The following is a 17,135-nucleotide window of genomic DNA, read 5'->3' on the forward strand; positions in this document are numbered from 1 at the left end:
ACACACCTCCGCTATGTGCGACTCCAGAGTTGCGTAGTTGAACGAAGCAGTCACCCAACACATTGATCGGTTGAAGACGTCGACTACGAAGAAAGGGTTCAGAAAGAGGCTCCAGAGGCTCTAAATTTTGCTCGTCGCTGCGCTAATTCGGTTCGAGGTTATCGTCAGTGTCGCTTGTCAAAGACTGAGCATCGGCATCGGAATAAACATGGTAGATGCAGATAACTTAATTTGTGCAACTGTTAAAATGACTGAAAATCTATATTTCTATAAGGCAGGCGTATGAAAGAAGAATTTCGGGTAAAGGACATCTGTGGTTAGAGAACCAAACTGCCAAGTAAGGTGGCCATGAACCTGGCGAAGGGTGGCAACTACAGTCGACCATAAAAATCAGGCTATCAGACCAAGCAAGTGACTTCGCCACTCCCGACCTCATCGCAGAAATCCTATCTGCACAAAATTATAATTGACGTGATGTCACATACAGCAGTGAAATCAACATGATTTATTTATTTTGCATGTTTCCGTCTTCTTTCCCGAATACTTCGATTGATTTACCTTTAGGAAGTCACCGAAGGCTCGTGGTAAGCTGTTTCTGATGTCGACAACATTTAATAACCCCAGAACCAGTTTTACTAAGCAAGACAGACTGCATTAAGAATGAATAGAACGCGCATATAAGCACGAGACTTCTTTGCATGGTTCCTGAAAACAAACGTTTATTATTCTTTTGCGAGAAATTGCTATCCCTCAGCAGATTCGGAGCTGCCTTCTCAAGAATGAGTCGATGGCAAAATAATTGAATCCGCGAGCTACATAGCCGCATTGTTGAGGTTTGAACAGCTTGAAGTCCTCGGAGTGATTCTGTTGCTGAGTGCTTGTTCGCTGTCACCAGGATCTTCTGGTAATTCTCGCTTTTTTACCGGGGCCACTGTTCCCTGCTTCACGGGAATAAAAGTAGAGTCATTCGCACTCCCACCTCCTTTAGTGGCGTCCGCGTCGACAGCCTCAAGGAAGTGGAACTGCCTCTCGAGCGACAGCGAGGCCGACCGAGCGCGACGACAGAGCTCCGACGACGACTGTGCGGGTGTCTTGAGTCCGAAAGCAAAGCGGTGGATTCTCAGGGCCTCTTTGGACACATCTACCATGAGGACTCCGCAAAATTTGCCGAAGTACACTATGCTCTCCTTACCTGCGCTACCATCCGGCAACGTGAGGCTCCGCATCAGGCAAGTTGCATCGGATAAATTCGAGACGCTATTGGCAAACAAAAGGAATTGAGGACGTCAGAGTCAGTGCACCGAATAGTATTGTTCCTGTAGACGTCGCTCAAGCGTCGGTGTTAGACTCTCTGCTCACTGTCATTGTCCTCGGTGGCATGAACGTTCGTACCATCATCCTGCTTGGAAAAGGAGGCTACTACAGGCGTAATGTATGATATTGATGCGGCCATCTCAAGCGACGATCTGCCACTTTTGATTATTATTACCGAAAATGGGACTGAAATACTCCAGGTGGTCCGTCTCGGAAATTTCCAATGTGTAAAAATCCTCTTCATAGGGTCGCATGTCGAAGTAGGTCATTTCCGACATGCTGTCCGGCCATTTATTCCCAAGCCACTTCAGTGCAGAAGATGCCAGAAATTTGATGATGTGAGCGCCATCTGTGGAAAGTCTACGATATGTTCCCGTTGTGCAGCGCAGCATTTTTGCCGACAACTGTCAGGCTAAGGAAGGAAGGAAGGAAGGAAGGAAGGAATGTGGAGGACAATGGAATACAATAACAAACCTGATCTATGGAGCATGTTCCATGGAGTAATATGTAAACAAGCGCTTACAATTTTCTTACATACATTACAATATTACATACAATTATCTATGCATGTTCTTTGCCATTGTCTTTGCTTCAACATTTTAAGGTCACTCGCGAGTGCGCTAGCACACCTCAACGACCGGCAACTCTCTGAGCATAAGATCTTCGAATTTCGTCGTATAACGTCATCACAGCAGCGTTGGGATGGCGTAAATATTTTTCACTCATGTTTATTCCAAATGTATCCTTAGCCCTCTGTGATTGACCAAATTTTCGGTCCGTACCCATTTTGCCTGTTTCTCAAGCGATGCAGGCAAAATGACCGTGACCCGAAAAATATTTACAATTGCGGATGGCTTATAATGGCGGATTTCTAATAAACTCAGAGGGGAATAGTTTTACGTTAACTTGATCAAAAAGGAAATGGAGGCACTACTGAAGTTTCTAAGCTCAACTGACCTGTATCACGACTATGTACATGTCCTTGTTTGTTTGTTTATTTGTGAATTAAAGTTGAACAGCCGATAAACTAAATTTTTTTACATATAGTTCAATTCCCATTTCTTAGCTTTTGTTTTATTTGTTGACTCCTTTTCCCGCGTTGTGAGATAACATATGAATAAAAATTAATGAGCAGTGCAGTAATATAAGCTTTCCTATTTTTTTAAACGCACCTACGTTTTTAGAACATTCCAGGAACCGCATGCTTTTCTACATTTACCAACAGTTTAATTTAAAATAAATTGGTGGATGGTAAAATGATTGACTTGCTCCAGACAGGTGTAAGTAGCTGTTTATTTTTGCTGCTCTTCGCTGTTTATCTGCAAACTATTATCATAGAGCATTGACTTTTCTACCGAATAAAACACATACAATGGTCAAATTTGTTACTGAGCTGAATATGGCTTTGTTATTTTTCCGCGGCTCAAAACGAATAGTATTTCTCAGTTCAGCCTATTAACCAATGACTAAATTTTTTTGCCAGCGACGTATTGTACTTTATGCGTACTGACCAGTCCGATACGGGCCAGTGAGGTCAGTGTACACTCCTTGAATTCTTCTGGAGTAGTAGCAGTGCAATCATCTGGAATAAAAAAAATGCATCAATTATTCACAATAAAACGCGCATTAAGGCATGGTCATAACAACGGCGATATGACATGATGGACCTACATTATATGTTTCAATTGACTCATCTTATTATCTGGGAGGAGGAGGAGGAGTGTTTCTGCAGCCGGATCTAGCTTTGCAAAAGCTGCTGGTAAGAATGGCATGCGCAGAGATGTGCTTGAAGTGTACAAATCTTCTTAGTTAAGAACAAAATGTGCAATTACATTTATATGAGAAATTATTATTGTTGTTAATTAAACATAAATACTGTACAGGTATATATTTCAAATTTTCTTTTTCGAAGTACACTTACCCAGGCAACCAGCACTCCAAAAATTATCATGGAGCCGGCTCGGAATCCCAACGCTTCAACGACATAGCCACTGATAGGTGGACTCAGAGTTGCCCTGATAAGAAAAACCGAAATTCAGTTTATGCGCATTGAATTTTCGTGAAGGAGTACTAAGACGCACTACACTTTGTGTCGCCCAAGTAAAACTTAACATTCGCCTCGATATTCAACGCACTCACAGCGCGTTTTACGCGACATCCTGACCATCGTAACGCGGCGTTTTTTTTTTTAGCTACGTAGAGGGGAATTAAGAAGAACTCAAGTGATGTGAGCTAGAAGAGTATCTGAAGACTCATTTTTTTGGTTAGTTAGAACCATACGAAGAAAGCAGAAAATGAAACCCAGTTACGGAAATTTATATTTTCGTTCACTGTCATCTCTTTTTACTTCATTATTTCTAGACTTCGCTTGTCCTGTATTTTCCCCCTGTACGTGTTTTCTTGCACTGTTAGCCCACATTGAATTCACAAAGTCTAGCTCAATTTTCACTATTTATAAAAATAAAAGCTAATTTCCTATTTCTTTTTCAGGCTTCGTTTTCTGTATGCCTCATTCCGTAGAAGCAGTGTGATAAACTCGAAATTAGTAGACTGCGTATGCAAAGCTGCAGCAAGCATATATATATATATATATATATATATATATATATATATATATATATATATATATATATATATATATATATATATATATATATATATGTATATATATATATATATATATATATATATATATAGGCATCAAAGATAATAAATTTTGGTGTTGCGACGATGGTTGCGTTCAATTTTTTTTGTAGGGTTGGTTTAATTCAGGCGAATGACTCGTTGGACTGTCAACCTCATGTCGCACAATATATCTGTCTGCAACAATAAAGAAGAGCAAGAGGCATCCGTATTTGTATTCATATTATATTTTAGGCTGGCTTAAACATGTTTGTGAAGAATTCTACGTCCATATTAGAAAAAGAAAGCGCACTTCTTGTGGTTTCTTTGGGCTAACCTGAACTTACCCTATGACGTATGCGGCAAATATTGCACCACACACAAAGCTACTTGTGTCAATGTCTTCTTTGTAACCTTTAGTGCTGTGAAGAAAAAGAAAAAAAAGAAGATCATGCATCATCACATTTCTTTATTCTTGTGATAGTAGTCAGTGTCTGGTATTATCATATACTCCAGAAGTTTGCGTGGTAGATGCTCTAGCAGACAATTATCTAATGAATGGTGGCAATTAATCGGTGTGTTTCCTTCAGACGCGAGCGCGGTCGAGCTGCGAACCTGCACCCTTCTGTTGACGTTCTGCTCGCCGGAGTTACAGGGTGCAAGTATGTCGGGGCAGGCGCACCCGCTGCGGTCGCTCAGCGGCTGCGCATGGCTGCGCACTGCCGACCTCGATGTCGCCCGTTCGATTCTGGCCGAGGCGGCCGCGTTTTGAAGGGGGCGAAGTGCGAGAACGCTCGTGCACTTCAGCGTGCGCTAAAGAACCTGCAGGTGGTCAAGATTGATGCAGTCTCGCACTTCGGCGTGCCTGATAATCCGATCGTGTTTTTGGCACGTAGAACCCCATAATTTAACGCAATTGTTTGAAAAACGTTTCATGTCAAGTTACACTTGATGTGCGCATGTAAAATACGTCTCTTTGAAAGCTCATAAAGTACTGAAGGTGCAACTTTAAAATTGATCCAACGGTTACGATAATTTTGAGAAAAGCGTCTTTTCCACATTGGACTACATGGTTTTATCATCAATGAAATCTACTCTTGCAAATAAAATGCTAAACAGTGATCAATAACACATACATTTTCTGTTGCCTGTTAGTTTTTACATTCCGCTACTGTTACTGCTCTCCTTTCTCGTAAAATTCCCCGAAGATCAGAGCCATTTAAAACGTCAACGAGGAACGTCGTTGTAGGAAAAAGAACAGATGCATTTAGAGCACCTCTTTTTCCTTGAGACAAAATGTGGTCTTTTTCCTACACGGTACGTAGTTCAGCACGAAATCAACCTCGTTACTCGTAATTACGTTATGAGAATAGACTCACATTGCGCGCTTGATTGCAGTTGAGTATGAAAGCGCGTGCATCGATGCGACTCCTGCACCCAGTAGCACTTGGGAAACGTAAATAAGGTTCATGGTGCTGCAATACAAGGGAGAGATGTGAGGTGCTCATAAAAACACGAGATGTACACTGAAGAAGAAAACCTGAAAATTTATTCACCACGCACAGAAACCAGACTGCGGAACACAATAGGTCTGGAGCCTATGGCCGCTTGCGTTATAGACAAATCAGTTCTGCAGCAATCAGCAAAGTGTAGGAACCGTCATGACAGGGAAACAATTTACCTCCACCTGGCGGCCGCACGAAGCTATTAAAGAAATTGTACTACTCAGAAAAAAAAACTTCGCAGCTGAAGAAAAGCTTGTCCTGGTTCGGAAATCGAGCCGGAGACCAACGCCTTTTCGGGTCGGTCGCTCTACAATCTGAGCTAATCAGGAGGCTAGCATATCGCAGGGCGAGGCTGACTAAATCGACAATTTGAAGCCTAAATGCATTGAATACGGGCAGATCAGTTTCACCCGCACTGCTGGATGGAATGTTTTCCGAGAACTCAGAAGCCTAAAACTGTTAAGTCGAATGTTGTCATCGCCCTGGTGGCGGCTTATAAATCTCATAAAGTGAGGTTGCATCCGACTCAATAATTTTTATTGATTTACATTGTGCTTGCTTGGGCGGAAGAGAGAAGACGCGACTGAGCTTCTAGTTATCTCAATTTAATGCGATTGCTTCTGCTGCTGTTCGCTGCGGTTCCTGCATAAAATTATCGGAAAATATTATAGTACAAATAATATTGACTAAGCTCACGCCATGCGTAGCACTTTTCTTTGCCCTCGCCACGTTAGTCACTCCCGTAAAAAGCTTTTCTCACGGTTCAAATGGCAGGAACGGCGCTGGGCCTATCGCGATGAAGCCCGTTAAGCTGAGCAGATGGGCGAGCGGCAGGCAACGGATCTCAGCCTAAGGAAAAAAGAAAAGCATAGGCAGACATGGTAATTCAAAGCCTGCTCAACTACGCAATCTCACGAATATTTGCTGAACTGCTGAAGAGCCTAGGCTTGAATTCACTTCCAGCTTTTGTGCTGTCTGTCACTTGTTCCACGTAGCATCTACTTTAACTTTAGCTTAATTTCTTGGCATTGAGTGCCATGCTGTGGACATCGATGCATTGTAAAATAAACGAGCGAACTTCGCTCAGGCTTGTCTAGCATAATTAAACAGAGTCAAGATAGCTAAGCCGTTTGGAGCGTAGAGAACGTCGTCCGCGTCAACATGATAACCTATGTACCCGCGACAATACATCGAGCATTTCGACCTTAGTTTCAGGCGCGCAAGAGCTTATTTGCGTACCCGCTGCTCGTTTGGGCGAGCTTGTGTGTAACACCAAATATATTATGTGACATCTTGTTTGCTTTGTTAACGGATAGATAGGTTTAGAATATGAACACATGGGTTGAACGAGTCGTGCTTACCTTACAGTGGCAGATAAAACCACACACAGCAGAAGCAACGCAGAAAGTAAGGGCGTATACGCTGAAGACACTGCCAATGCCTGAGCTACTGTGGTGAAACTGAAAAAAAAGAACGGTTAGTACATGAAAGCATGGAAAGCCATGTGAGCGTGCTACATTTCAAAAAGAAAGATTACTATTTAAAAAAAGAATGACATTTATTTGACGTACCTGATTTAGATAAGGCTCTAACGTTGGCTCGAGGAATCCAAATATTAGACCATTGAGAAATAAATTGAACAAATAAGAAATGAACCTAGCATCCCGAAGCAGCCAATAATGCTTCATATTGGCTTCCCCGCAAATTTTCTCGCCATTTGCGTGTGGATCCCCAGCTGCAGCTGTGAATAAATAAAAAGGAGGACTTGAATGAAAGTGAAGAGCACAAGATTTTTGTAGAAAGAAGAAAAGGGACTGACACATGAAAAAAATAAAGAGCAGCTGAAACTGAAATTACTGTGAACAAAAGGAATGTGACTAGATCAATAATTATATGTTCTCACAGTATTTGCTCGAAATATTTTTAGTGAGTGCTTCACCAAAGCAATAATTAAATCTATAAATGAATTATATTAAGCGGTGAGGCGGGAAGAATGGGACGGTGAAGCTGTGAGAAAGTTCAAATACTTTAACACGATTTCAGCTACGTAGTTGAAATAGCCCGTCATAAATGGCGCCATTGTATATAAAATTTCCGTCCTGCTCTATGACCGCTTGGTCATGGAAGACTGCAGGTGAACGAAAAATTGTGTTTTCGGCTGCTAAAGATACCTTACTGCCGGCTTTGCTGTTGCATTTCCAAAACAAAAAAGAAAGCAGGGCCCAGGTGCCGATGAAAAAATCTTGAAAAACGTGCATTTTTTGTAGTGTATTCTGTCACCGTGCTTTTATCCCTAATAAGCGACTTTTTAATGTTAAAGGTTATTTTGCCCCCTCTTATGCCCTTGGGAAGAACGGAACATCGTCATGAAGTGAGTGGGATGCTATACCAACCATCTGCAACCTAGAGCATCTTTTTGCCATCGTTTAGACCGCAGGCTTACTCTCAATACCGGCTATTTTTTCTCGCATGTTTATACCTTGCCGCTAAATCCTTTTTAGAACACAATTACGCCATGTAAGCACACGTACTGCAGGATAAACGAACTGTCACGTAATTAAAGCAGTGAAAGGCATGAGAAAGAAACGTATGTTCAGGATATAGCTAGCACATCGAATGACAAGTTCATTTCCTCGACGTCGGAAAACTGATCTAGGCGGTGATTTAACACCCCCCGACAACATGCCGCAGTCCGCCAGAAACATACATTTAAGAGCCCACCGTGAAGTTTGAAAAAAAAAAGATTTTTTTTTACAATTGCGCGTATGTGACTGTGCAAGAAAATATCAGTCATCTTTTTCAAGAACAACAAGAGCAGTGATTGGAGCAATGCAGCTGTGAAAGTCACGAAAGGAAGAGGAGACACAAGGACGTTCTTTTCGCTTATCTTCCGAACTAATTTGCTGTGCAAAACAAGGACATCGTGTCAAAACTGCCAAAGCCAAAAGTGGCTGGAGGAAACTGTGGTGCAGGTCTTTGGTAGTGTTCAGTGTCGACCTGCCCGCGTATAAAGTGGAGTACACAAATTTTAGCTGCATATGTAATGTGTCCCTATTTTTTTTCAGCCATTTCTCCTCCCAATAGAAAGGGTGGAGTGGGACACAAGTTGTTTGAACGTTTTCTTTTTCAAAGCTTCTCAATCGCCCTCGGAGAGAGAGCTTCATTATTAATGTAGCCGAATGTAATAGTGTAAGTTTAGAGCAGTTCAGCTAGTATCTATGTAACAAACTAACAAGGCAAGCAATATAAATGTGAAAACTGTTCCGTTCCTCCCGCCTCATTCCTACATATGTAGCAATTAGTCTCTTAAACATGAACTTCCAGTCTCACGTTTTCGGTTTCTTCGGAAGATCCGTGATGTCGCAATGAAAGGAGAGGACAGCATAAACACCGATGACATCACGAAGAATGACGCAGGATATCCCCACAGCTGCGAGAGAAAAGTAATGCGAAAACTGATTATATTGTAGCCATTGCTTAGAGAAGGTTAAATAGTCGCTTTAGGGAAAAGTGGAGAGATTTCTCCGGCGACATATGTAGCATGACACTTCAGGTGAATGCGGTGGTATATAAAATTATAAGCGCGGAACCGAGGACACTTGAAACGCACAACACATAACTGAAAAACAAGGTATCTCGTTCAAACCACTGCCTCGCAGCTGTTCAGCAGCATACTCGCTGGCTAGTGTCGGAGAGGAAGACAAATAGCAAGAAAGAGGAAAACAGGGGCATGCATCTTGACGGTGTGACAAGGGCGTCGTGAGATACACAATATCAATGGAACGTTCCCTTCGCTCGTCGGCCCATCCCTGGTGCATACCTAGTGCGCGCGTCATTGCACACGTCACGTGGCAGCCATCTGGCTGAGTGAACGTGGGGTACAGTGCAAGCGGTTGTTGAACGCCTGACGGCGCAGCCATTGGGGACGAGTTTACGCCATCATCTTCTTGTATGATTTCCGTAGTAATACCGAAGGTAATAAATGATAAAAAATACCCTAATTAGTAGTAATTATGGGAAATTAATTTGAATTAAAGTGAATTTCAGTGAAGTAAAGTCAATGGAAGTTAAAATAAGTTAGAGTAAGGTTACTTTTGGCGGAGTAAAGTGAATTATGATTAAGTAAAGTGAACGAAGATGAATTAAAGTTTATTAAGGTGGATCAAAGTGGATTAAAGTTGGCACATATTAGAGCAAGGTGGATTAAGGTAGAGTTGAGAAGTTAGAGCAAGGTGACTTAAGGTAGTGGAAAATGAATTAAGGTGAAGTAAAGTGTATGAAGGAGAATTAAAGAGGATTAAGGTGGATTTGAATGTCACGTAAGGATACTTAAGTGACTGTCAATTTTTGTGAAATGAAGTAGCAGGTGGAAATTACTGGCACAGTTGCCGCCGAAAAGTTAACACTAGTGCGGACTCCTCCCTACGTTGTGGATGACTCTCCCAAATACTAGACGGTCCTTTCGGTTGCTGGTGCCCGAGTGGCTCTACGCTTGTGTTGCTTGTGTTACTGGGCGGTTTTTCGTTGTTATTTTTCTTTTACTTTCTTTTTTTTGCAGAGTTGTGTGCCCGTATTTGGGATATTGGTATAGTTGGCGAAAAAAATAACCGAACACCAGTACCGTCTGAAAAAGACAGCAAGAGTAACATTGGCGGTATCAATGCCAAGAATAAGTAAACAGTTCATACGTCTGCAATTGCGCCGCCAAGTGTGGCACCCGTTGCTCCGCCTAGTCCCCACAGGACTTGCATCCCAGCCTGAAAAATTAGAATAGCGAGAGCAGGGGTTGAATTTTGCGAAATCTTGGTGTCACAGGAAAGATCTTTGAATAAATGAACTCACGACAGCAAAGCCAAGGTGGTCCGCCAGTACAACAGTGGCTGTTGCATAACTAGCGACGCAGTAAAGAGATTCGCTCAATCCACCTAATGCACCTCCGAACAACGCAACACCTAACATCATGTAGTCTCCAGGAATCCAGTACAAGGCACTATGGGTGACAAAGAAAGAAACAAAGTAACATGGATTGCTAGCTTCAATTTCAGCAGCATCTCTTCTCACTATATGTGCCTTGGAAAGCAGTAGTCCTTTGATTTTTAATCGAATTGAAGGATGATTTGGGCAATGAAATTTATCTTTTTTAAGCGGTGAACATTCGAATGTAACGACCTGGCACGCTTAGTGGTTCCACAGCAGGCGTGGCAAAATTTGCTCCCCCTATTCAGGGAACCGCAATTTGTTACTTCTGCAATCCTCGAACTAAGTTTCGTTTCTATTCTACTTGGTGAACAGATAAGCTTAAGGTCTCCAAATTAAATTTAGTTTTGTAGTTATTGCTGCAGAGCTATATTATATAAGCGGGGAAAGATAGAACTGTGAAACTCTTGTCGTTGTTCATTATGTTAGCCACTAAAGGTGGTACTCTGTGACCACTCTAAAAGATAATAAAAAAGACCTGGAGGTTATGAAGCCCCTAGTATATTTACGTTCTTGTGTATTATGTTACATTACTTAACATTTGTTTTTCATTCTGGGAACATTTGCCGGAAGGCATATGGGAAATAAATGAAACTCAAATAAAATCTTGTAACTCAGCATCATGCAGGGACTGCAGCAATATCTCTGCGCACTTATGGTACGTCACTCAACGAGTATGGCTTTCAGGTATAGATCGGTCTTCAGTCCAACCTCTCTTGATATCTTCAATTTGATCGTCCGCATTCCGGGGCACCGCCAAAGCAGTTTTTCAGCCTCTGACGTTGCCATAGGAGGCGAGCACTTGGGGAACGTTTCTTGGTCGACTTATATTTACAGCCGATATTTCAATACTGGTTTTTACGAGTAGAGCACATTCGAATACACTATTGCAAATAGTACGTGGACTCTTCTTTTCCGTTTGTAGGAAAGCTTGCGAAATACATAAATAGCTGCAACGCGCCACCTATCCCAAACGAAGAAGAGTGTATTCGGCCTGAAGCCACGCCAATTTAAGCAAGTGACAGGGCGAGCCGTTTATTATGTTACCAAAAGTATGGCCTTCATGCCTCAGTATCCTGAACAAATCTCGAAGAAACCGCCGAGATAACGCCCGAACTTCGCTGCCGAAGTGGAATGAAGTGTATCGAATCTCGACAGCTCCAGCCACTTTCCGCGAATGGAACAAATAGATCAGAAATGACTACCCGTGTGGCTTGAAGGGGTAGAGGCTTGGCACCACCTTGTTGGGCCATGACGTAGTTTTCATTCTATTATAAAACGGAAGTCAAACAGTTCTTGCGGTATAAAGAGCCTTCTCGCTCGCAGGATGCTGTCCTGGACATCGCGAAATTCTGTAATGGCGGCATTTTGAGCCAACTAGAGAGGCCGTAGCAACCCTCTGCGCCAATCAGAGACAGCGGCATTCGACAATGTCCAGACTCCTGGTGCATGGTGGTATTGGTGGTGCTATAGGCAGATTTAGTCTGGCGATTTAGGCCGGCAATTGCTCCGCACCAACGTCTCTTTCATTGTCGCCGATGCACTCACCATCGGTCCAATAGCTCTTAAAGATGTAAGAAGAAGGCGTGAAGCTTCCTTGCGGGCTATAGCAGATCCTTGCGGAAACACGCTGTGTTCAAGACACGCATGTGCTCTCAAAAACATCACGAAAGAAGTAAACACGCTCAGTTGCATCACATTCACAGAGATTTTGTCTCGGTATGGCAACCAAATTCTTACCCTCGGCTCTGAGCACAGGGCCATTCGCGACCACTTTAAAAGCCTGTCAGAGCGAAGCTACCAAAGTCGCAGGGCACGCTCCTGATTTTCCGCATGAGGTCAACTCAAACATGCACGTCCACGGAGCAGCCGTGTTGAACAAAGGCGACCTGTCGGATTTATGACCGAAATGGTCAAAGATATGGGCAAAATTAGTTCTTTGCAGCGTGTCTGAGAGTAGCACTGCGGCGGAGTGCAAGCGGGAAGCCTGATCGGCTTTCTTTATTATTTCGTGAGCTTTCTTTTAAACACGGAAAATATTTACACAAGAAATAGCACGCCACAAGTGTTTAAAGTGTTGTTTTCAAATGTGTTCTACTATGCAGTGTTTACATGTTTGGTGCAAATATAATAATGAAGCGTCAATTTATGAATAGTTATATGTCAATGAATTATGAACAACACAAGAACACTGTTTCTTGAGACTGCTTTAATAACACACAGTTGGCTTCGCCGCATAGGAAACTTCGCTTGTTTTTAAACATGGTGCATTATTTCTGGACACATTGTATGTACAACTTGTTAAATATAATTTTTGCGTTATCTCTGCTTGCTTAAAATTCAACTTTCAGACGTCCGTGACTCACATAACAAATATTGAAACATTCGCTCAAGAATTGAAAATTCAGTCTCCACAGACGTTTTTAGACGAGCTTAAGTTTACTGTGCCTCTCAAACAGGTTGTCCGCAATGTGGTTACTTACCCATATACCGCGTTTGCCAGGAAGTATCCCACTTGTCCAATAAGATATACAGATTTTGGAGATGTCTGCTGTATCTAAAGAAACAGACAAGAAATTCGGAAAGCACGACGCGAAGGCTTATATGTCTGAGCACTTTTAGGGATCACACAACTTTGACAGTATGAATCAAGTTTGACCAAAAGTTTAACAAGTTAATCAAGCAGCACTACTAAAGAATATAACTTTCATAAGTTCAACAGGTTAATTTTACCAGCACAGCTAAAGAATGTAGTTAGAACGAGCGATCACCAGAATAAATATAAAGTGGTATAGCGTGTTTATTAAGATAAGCTGACAATTACATGCTCCCAAAACTGTTTTCTTTTGCAATAAGCATGCAGACTTACCAGTTTTTTTGCCCATGCTGACCCTATTAATGTGGTTATCTTTCCCAAAGAAAAAACAAATCCATACTCCCAGGCTTCAAGACCTCTGGAAACAGCCTAAACATGGCAAGGGAAAAAAAAACATCAATCATAACTTTCGCTTATGGGTCGAGATGTTGTAGCCCGTTTCGGAAATGTTGTAGTGATGAGTTGATGAAGAGAAATATATCAGAACAATTGGATATGTAGTCATGATGGTGATCAGTGCACTACGCAGACCAAAGGAGTAATAACCTAGACGGTCACGAGGACACAGCGCTTTCTTCCAACTAAATGTTATTGAACAACAGTAGGTTTATGTAAGTGGAAAACGCGAGAAAAAGAAACAACAAAAACCTACGTAACCTACTGTCGTCCAATAAAATTTAGTTGGAAGACAGTGCTGTATCCTTGTTAGCTTCTCGGTTTGGACATGAATTCAGGAGTATTATATGCTGTGCCGTGCATAGTTACTTCGTACAAGTATTTATATGAATACATTAAATCCTTGTTCTACGTAGTGTGGTGATCGCTATCATGACTGAACTGTTTCGACTCGCCCAGATAACAATTCTGTTCAATATGCGGACGCATAGAAGATTGGCTTTAAGAAAAACACGTCGAGTGTTGCTGAACCTTTGAGAAAGCTAACTTTCATTACCACGAATGTGGGTACAGGCGAACAAAGTTCGACACATCTAAAGTCCCGCATTGAATTTTCGTTTGTGAGTGCGTCATGCATAAACGTGCTTAGATTTATTTTTGAAGAACGCTTGTATTTGTAGTGAAGAGAAATAGATAAAAATGCGAGTCCATTTATATACTTTGCATACTTTGAATATTAATTATAAGGTTAGTTCTTAGCACAAGTATTCTCGCACTACTTTCCAATAAAGGTATATGAAAGGCATAGGATGAAATTCTGCTCTTAAAGCAGTAAACAGCGAAGCCGCCAACGCAGTGGAAGATCGCGTTGTATCGGCAGTTATCTGTGGCGAATTAGAAACGTCACGGCAGCGGTTTGGTTGGAGGTCAAACGGGGCGAGCACGAGCAGTACCGAGAACTTCAACCATCTTCGGCTTTCCACATTCCTTGCAGGTGGCCACTTTTGTTGTCACCCCAACGCATTTATTCTATTCTCAACGCTGGTGAAAATTGTGCAATGGGGTTGTCGTATTTCTAATTTACTAAAGACACGCCCAACCGTCATAGCAAGTTTAGTTCCGTGTGCCTGGTTAAATATGAAAGTGACAAGCTGGAAAGTGAAGACTCACAATTCCTCAGCTTCAACTAAGTCAGTCTTGAAGCACGCTGACCTGAATACAATACTGTCATCTAAAATGCCGTTACGTATACACTTCCGACACCACAAACACTTGTGAGACGATCACGACATTAATGGAGGGAAGTGCGATTTCAGTTTTTCTTTCTTGTTCTATATTATATTTACATTGTGGTTTAGCGAGCCTTTGTCATTTTCTTTTCCGCATTACTCTATTACCAGCATTAAAGCAGTTTCTAAATACGCCATGAGATATGTATGTGCAGGTTAATTTTGTTACGTTCACCGAGCGTGAACATTCCTATCAGCGGCGCTATGCAGAAACAAAAAACTCTCACTCACTCACTCACTCACTCACTCACTCACTCACTCACTCACTCACTCACTCACTCACTCACTCACTCACTCACTCACTCACTCACTCACTCACTCACTCACTCGCTCGCTCGCTCGCTCGCTCACTCACTCACTCACTCACTCACTCACTCACTCACTCACTCACTCACTCACTCACTCACTCACTCACTCACTCACTCACTCACTCACTCACTCACTCACTCACTCACTCACTCACTCACTCACTCACTCACTCACTCACTCACTCACTCACTCACTCACTCACTCACTCACTCACTCACTCACTCACTCACTCACTCACTCACTCACTCACTCACTCACTCACTCACTCACTCACTCACTCACTCACTCACTCACTCACTCACTCACTCACTCACTCACTCACTCACTCACTCACTCACTCACTCACTCACTCACTCACTCACTCACTCACTCACTCACTCACTCACTCACTCACTCACTCACTCACTCACTCACTCACTCACTCACTCACTCACTCACTCACCAGAGCCGGAAAAAGTGGCGCCAAAAGTGAATACGCTGCAGCCACCCAGAACTGAGTGTGGATCATGGGAAGGAGACAAATTTTCCTCTTGTGTCTTTCCAGAATGCTTTTCTTCTTGTCAACCGGCGAGTACGTGCCAGTGAAGTCCACTCCATCGACGTCCTGTGACAGTTTATCGGTTTCGCTCGTCTCATCCTTGCTGATCGCCACAAGTTCTCTGTCGTCGGAACCAACCACAACTGGAGCGTAGGATATGTGCTGTCCACTGGAACATAAATCCTGGCCGTCCGGCATTTCCAACGCAGTGTAGATGAACGGTTGCACTCGGGGCCGAATGCCTGCCTTCAAGGCTCAGAAAATGTGGAAGTGTATGGCACAGACGCGCCTGCCTTCGTTTTCGCATGGATAGCAAGGTCAGACCCAGTGAAAGAAGAGGGAACTAAAGCCACAAACAGCACTCGCGCTGGTGAATATGGCTTCGCGCGATTGTTTTGGTGCCGCGACGTATGCACGCGAGAGTCTAAACAGCCTGCGCCGCAGCTGCGTATGTGCATCCAACTTGCCTCAGCGGAAACGTGTGGTTTTCCCGTTTGCTACAGCAGGAGGCGGTTGTGGAAGGGTTTCGATGCAAGGCTGGTGCGTCGAGGCAGGAAGCTCGTGTCGACAAAGTGGGTGCAGTCGCTGTGTGAGCGGCAAGGCACAGATGTAGTTGAATTAGGGGCGACAGTGAAAGTAGGGTCAGTGACCGTGGCTCATTCATTACGATGCTGTTATTTGCAGATCTTGAGATTGCAAAAGACACCGAGAGTGTTCAGCACATTTCTACAAGCATGCTCGAAGTGAAGTCCCAAGACATTTTTGTGCGGCATGCGATGGATGGGTTAATGTAGACGAATTAGTAATTGCTGACCTCCCCGAAGAACAAATACAGAGGGCACGAGGTGAACTCAACAACTAAGGCCAACAAACCAGCTGTTTCTCTAGCATACTTTCTGTAGTCATTTGTATAAAAATAGATGTAAGCATCTCGTATGGGTTGCATCAAATGCTTCTACAGCAGCGCTTCATGACGCGACCAAGGCGAATGATAAACGCAAGGCAGTGATCCAAAAGCCCAACAGAACGCATTAGCAAAGCAGGCAAGAAGAGACACCGCAAGGTGACACGGAGCCACATTTCCCCGCATCTCATACAGTGCATTTCAATGACGAACGCCTCATGAGTGCGTCTTTGGCCTCGGCGCCGCGTTCGCTGGACGCTTTCGCTGAAACCCGTCATGACCCTTCGGATACATATGTCTCCACAGCTGTAGAAGCGGAGTGATCACCCAAGCGTCACAAGCCTCGGTGCGGTAGAACACCTTCGTTCAGTAGGCGACCTGAAAATACGCGCTATATACTTGCTGACGCCTTCATCATCCTCATACTGGTGTTGCGTTAATAATAGGAGAGAGGTGGAGCATACTTCACAAACTTAATCTTGTATGCCACACAAAAATCCTACTGCAACGAAATATGACTTAATTCTCTACACTTAATCTACACTTAAATTATTATAGATGGCGAAAGCAATAATATAAAAAAGGAAAAAAAACTGAAAAAATTGTTGCTATATTGACCATTTGATTGCCTTAACTAAGCTAAATTACTAAGAGCAGCACTTGTGAGCCCCGACTCATCAATATA

General features: G+C 42.9%; 2 protein-coding genes and 1 long non-coding RNA gene across 9 annotated transcripts in view; 2 read left to right on the plus strand and 1 right to left on the minus strand.

Moving 5' to 3' along the window:
* The window catches only part of LOC139060214 (uncharacterized), an 18,810-nt gene extending 14,927 nt beyond the window's left edge, over positions 1-3,883 (plus strand). The window contains exon 3 of the transcript XR_011514679.1: positions 3,805-3,883. The gene's annotated coding sequence lies outside the window, so the exon portion shown is untranslated. The remainder of the gene's footprint in view (positions 1-3,804) is intronic.
* The window catches only part of LOC135916647 (uncharacterized), a 465,480-nt gene that overhangs the window by 31,980 nt on the left and 416,365 nt on the right, over positions 1-17,135 (plus strand). The window lies entirely within an intron of this gene.
* LOC135916645 (MFS-type transporter SLC18B1-like) lies at positions 812-15,972 on the minus strand. 2 transcript variants are annotated; one of them, XM_065450079.2, is made up of 14 exons: positions 15,451-15,972; positions 13,288-13,383; positions 12,902-12,975; positions 10,284-10,431; positions 10,130-10,198; positions 8,772-8,871; positions 7,013-7,182; positions 6,803-6,901; positions 6,202-6,290; positions 5,316-5,411; positions 4,284-4,358; positions 3,236-3,329; positions 2,826-2,896; positions 812-1,726 (listed from the first exon to the last, which is right to left on the minus strand). In XM_065450079.2, exons 1-13 carry the CDS (start codon positions 15,742-15,744, stop codon positions 2,849-2,851), a joined length of 1,452 nt encoding a protein of 483 aa, XP_065306151.1. In that variant the 5' UTR covers positions 15,745-15,972; the 3' UTR covers positions 812-1,726; positions 2,826-2,848. The 2 variants fall into 2 exon arrangements, with proteins under 2 accessions (XP_065306151.1, XP_065306150.1); XM_065450078.2 differs by lacking the exon at positions 812-1,726 and having other exon boundaries at positions 2,594-2,896; positions 15,451-15,971.

The sequence above is a fragment of the Dermacentor albipictus genome, chromosome 5 (assembly GCF_038994185.2).
Source record: "Dermacentor albipictus isolate Rhodes 1998 colony chromosome 5, USDA_Dalb.pri_finalv2, whole genome shotgun sequence".
Lineage (NCBI taxonomy): Eukaryota > Metazoa > Arthropoda > Arachnida > Ixodida > Ixodidae > Dermacentor > Dermacentor albipictus.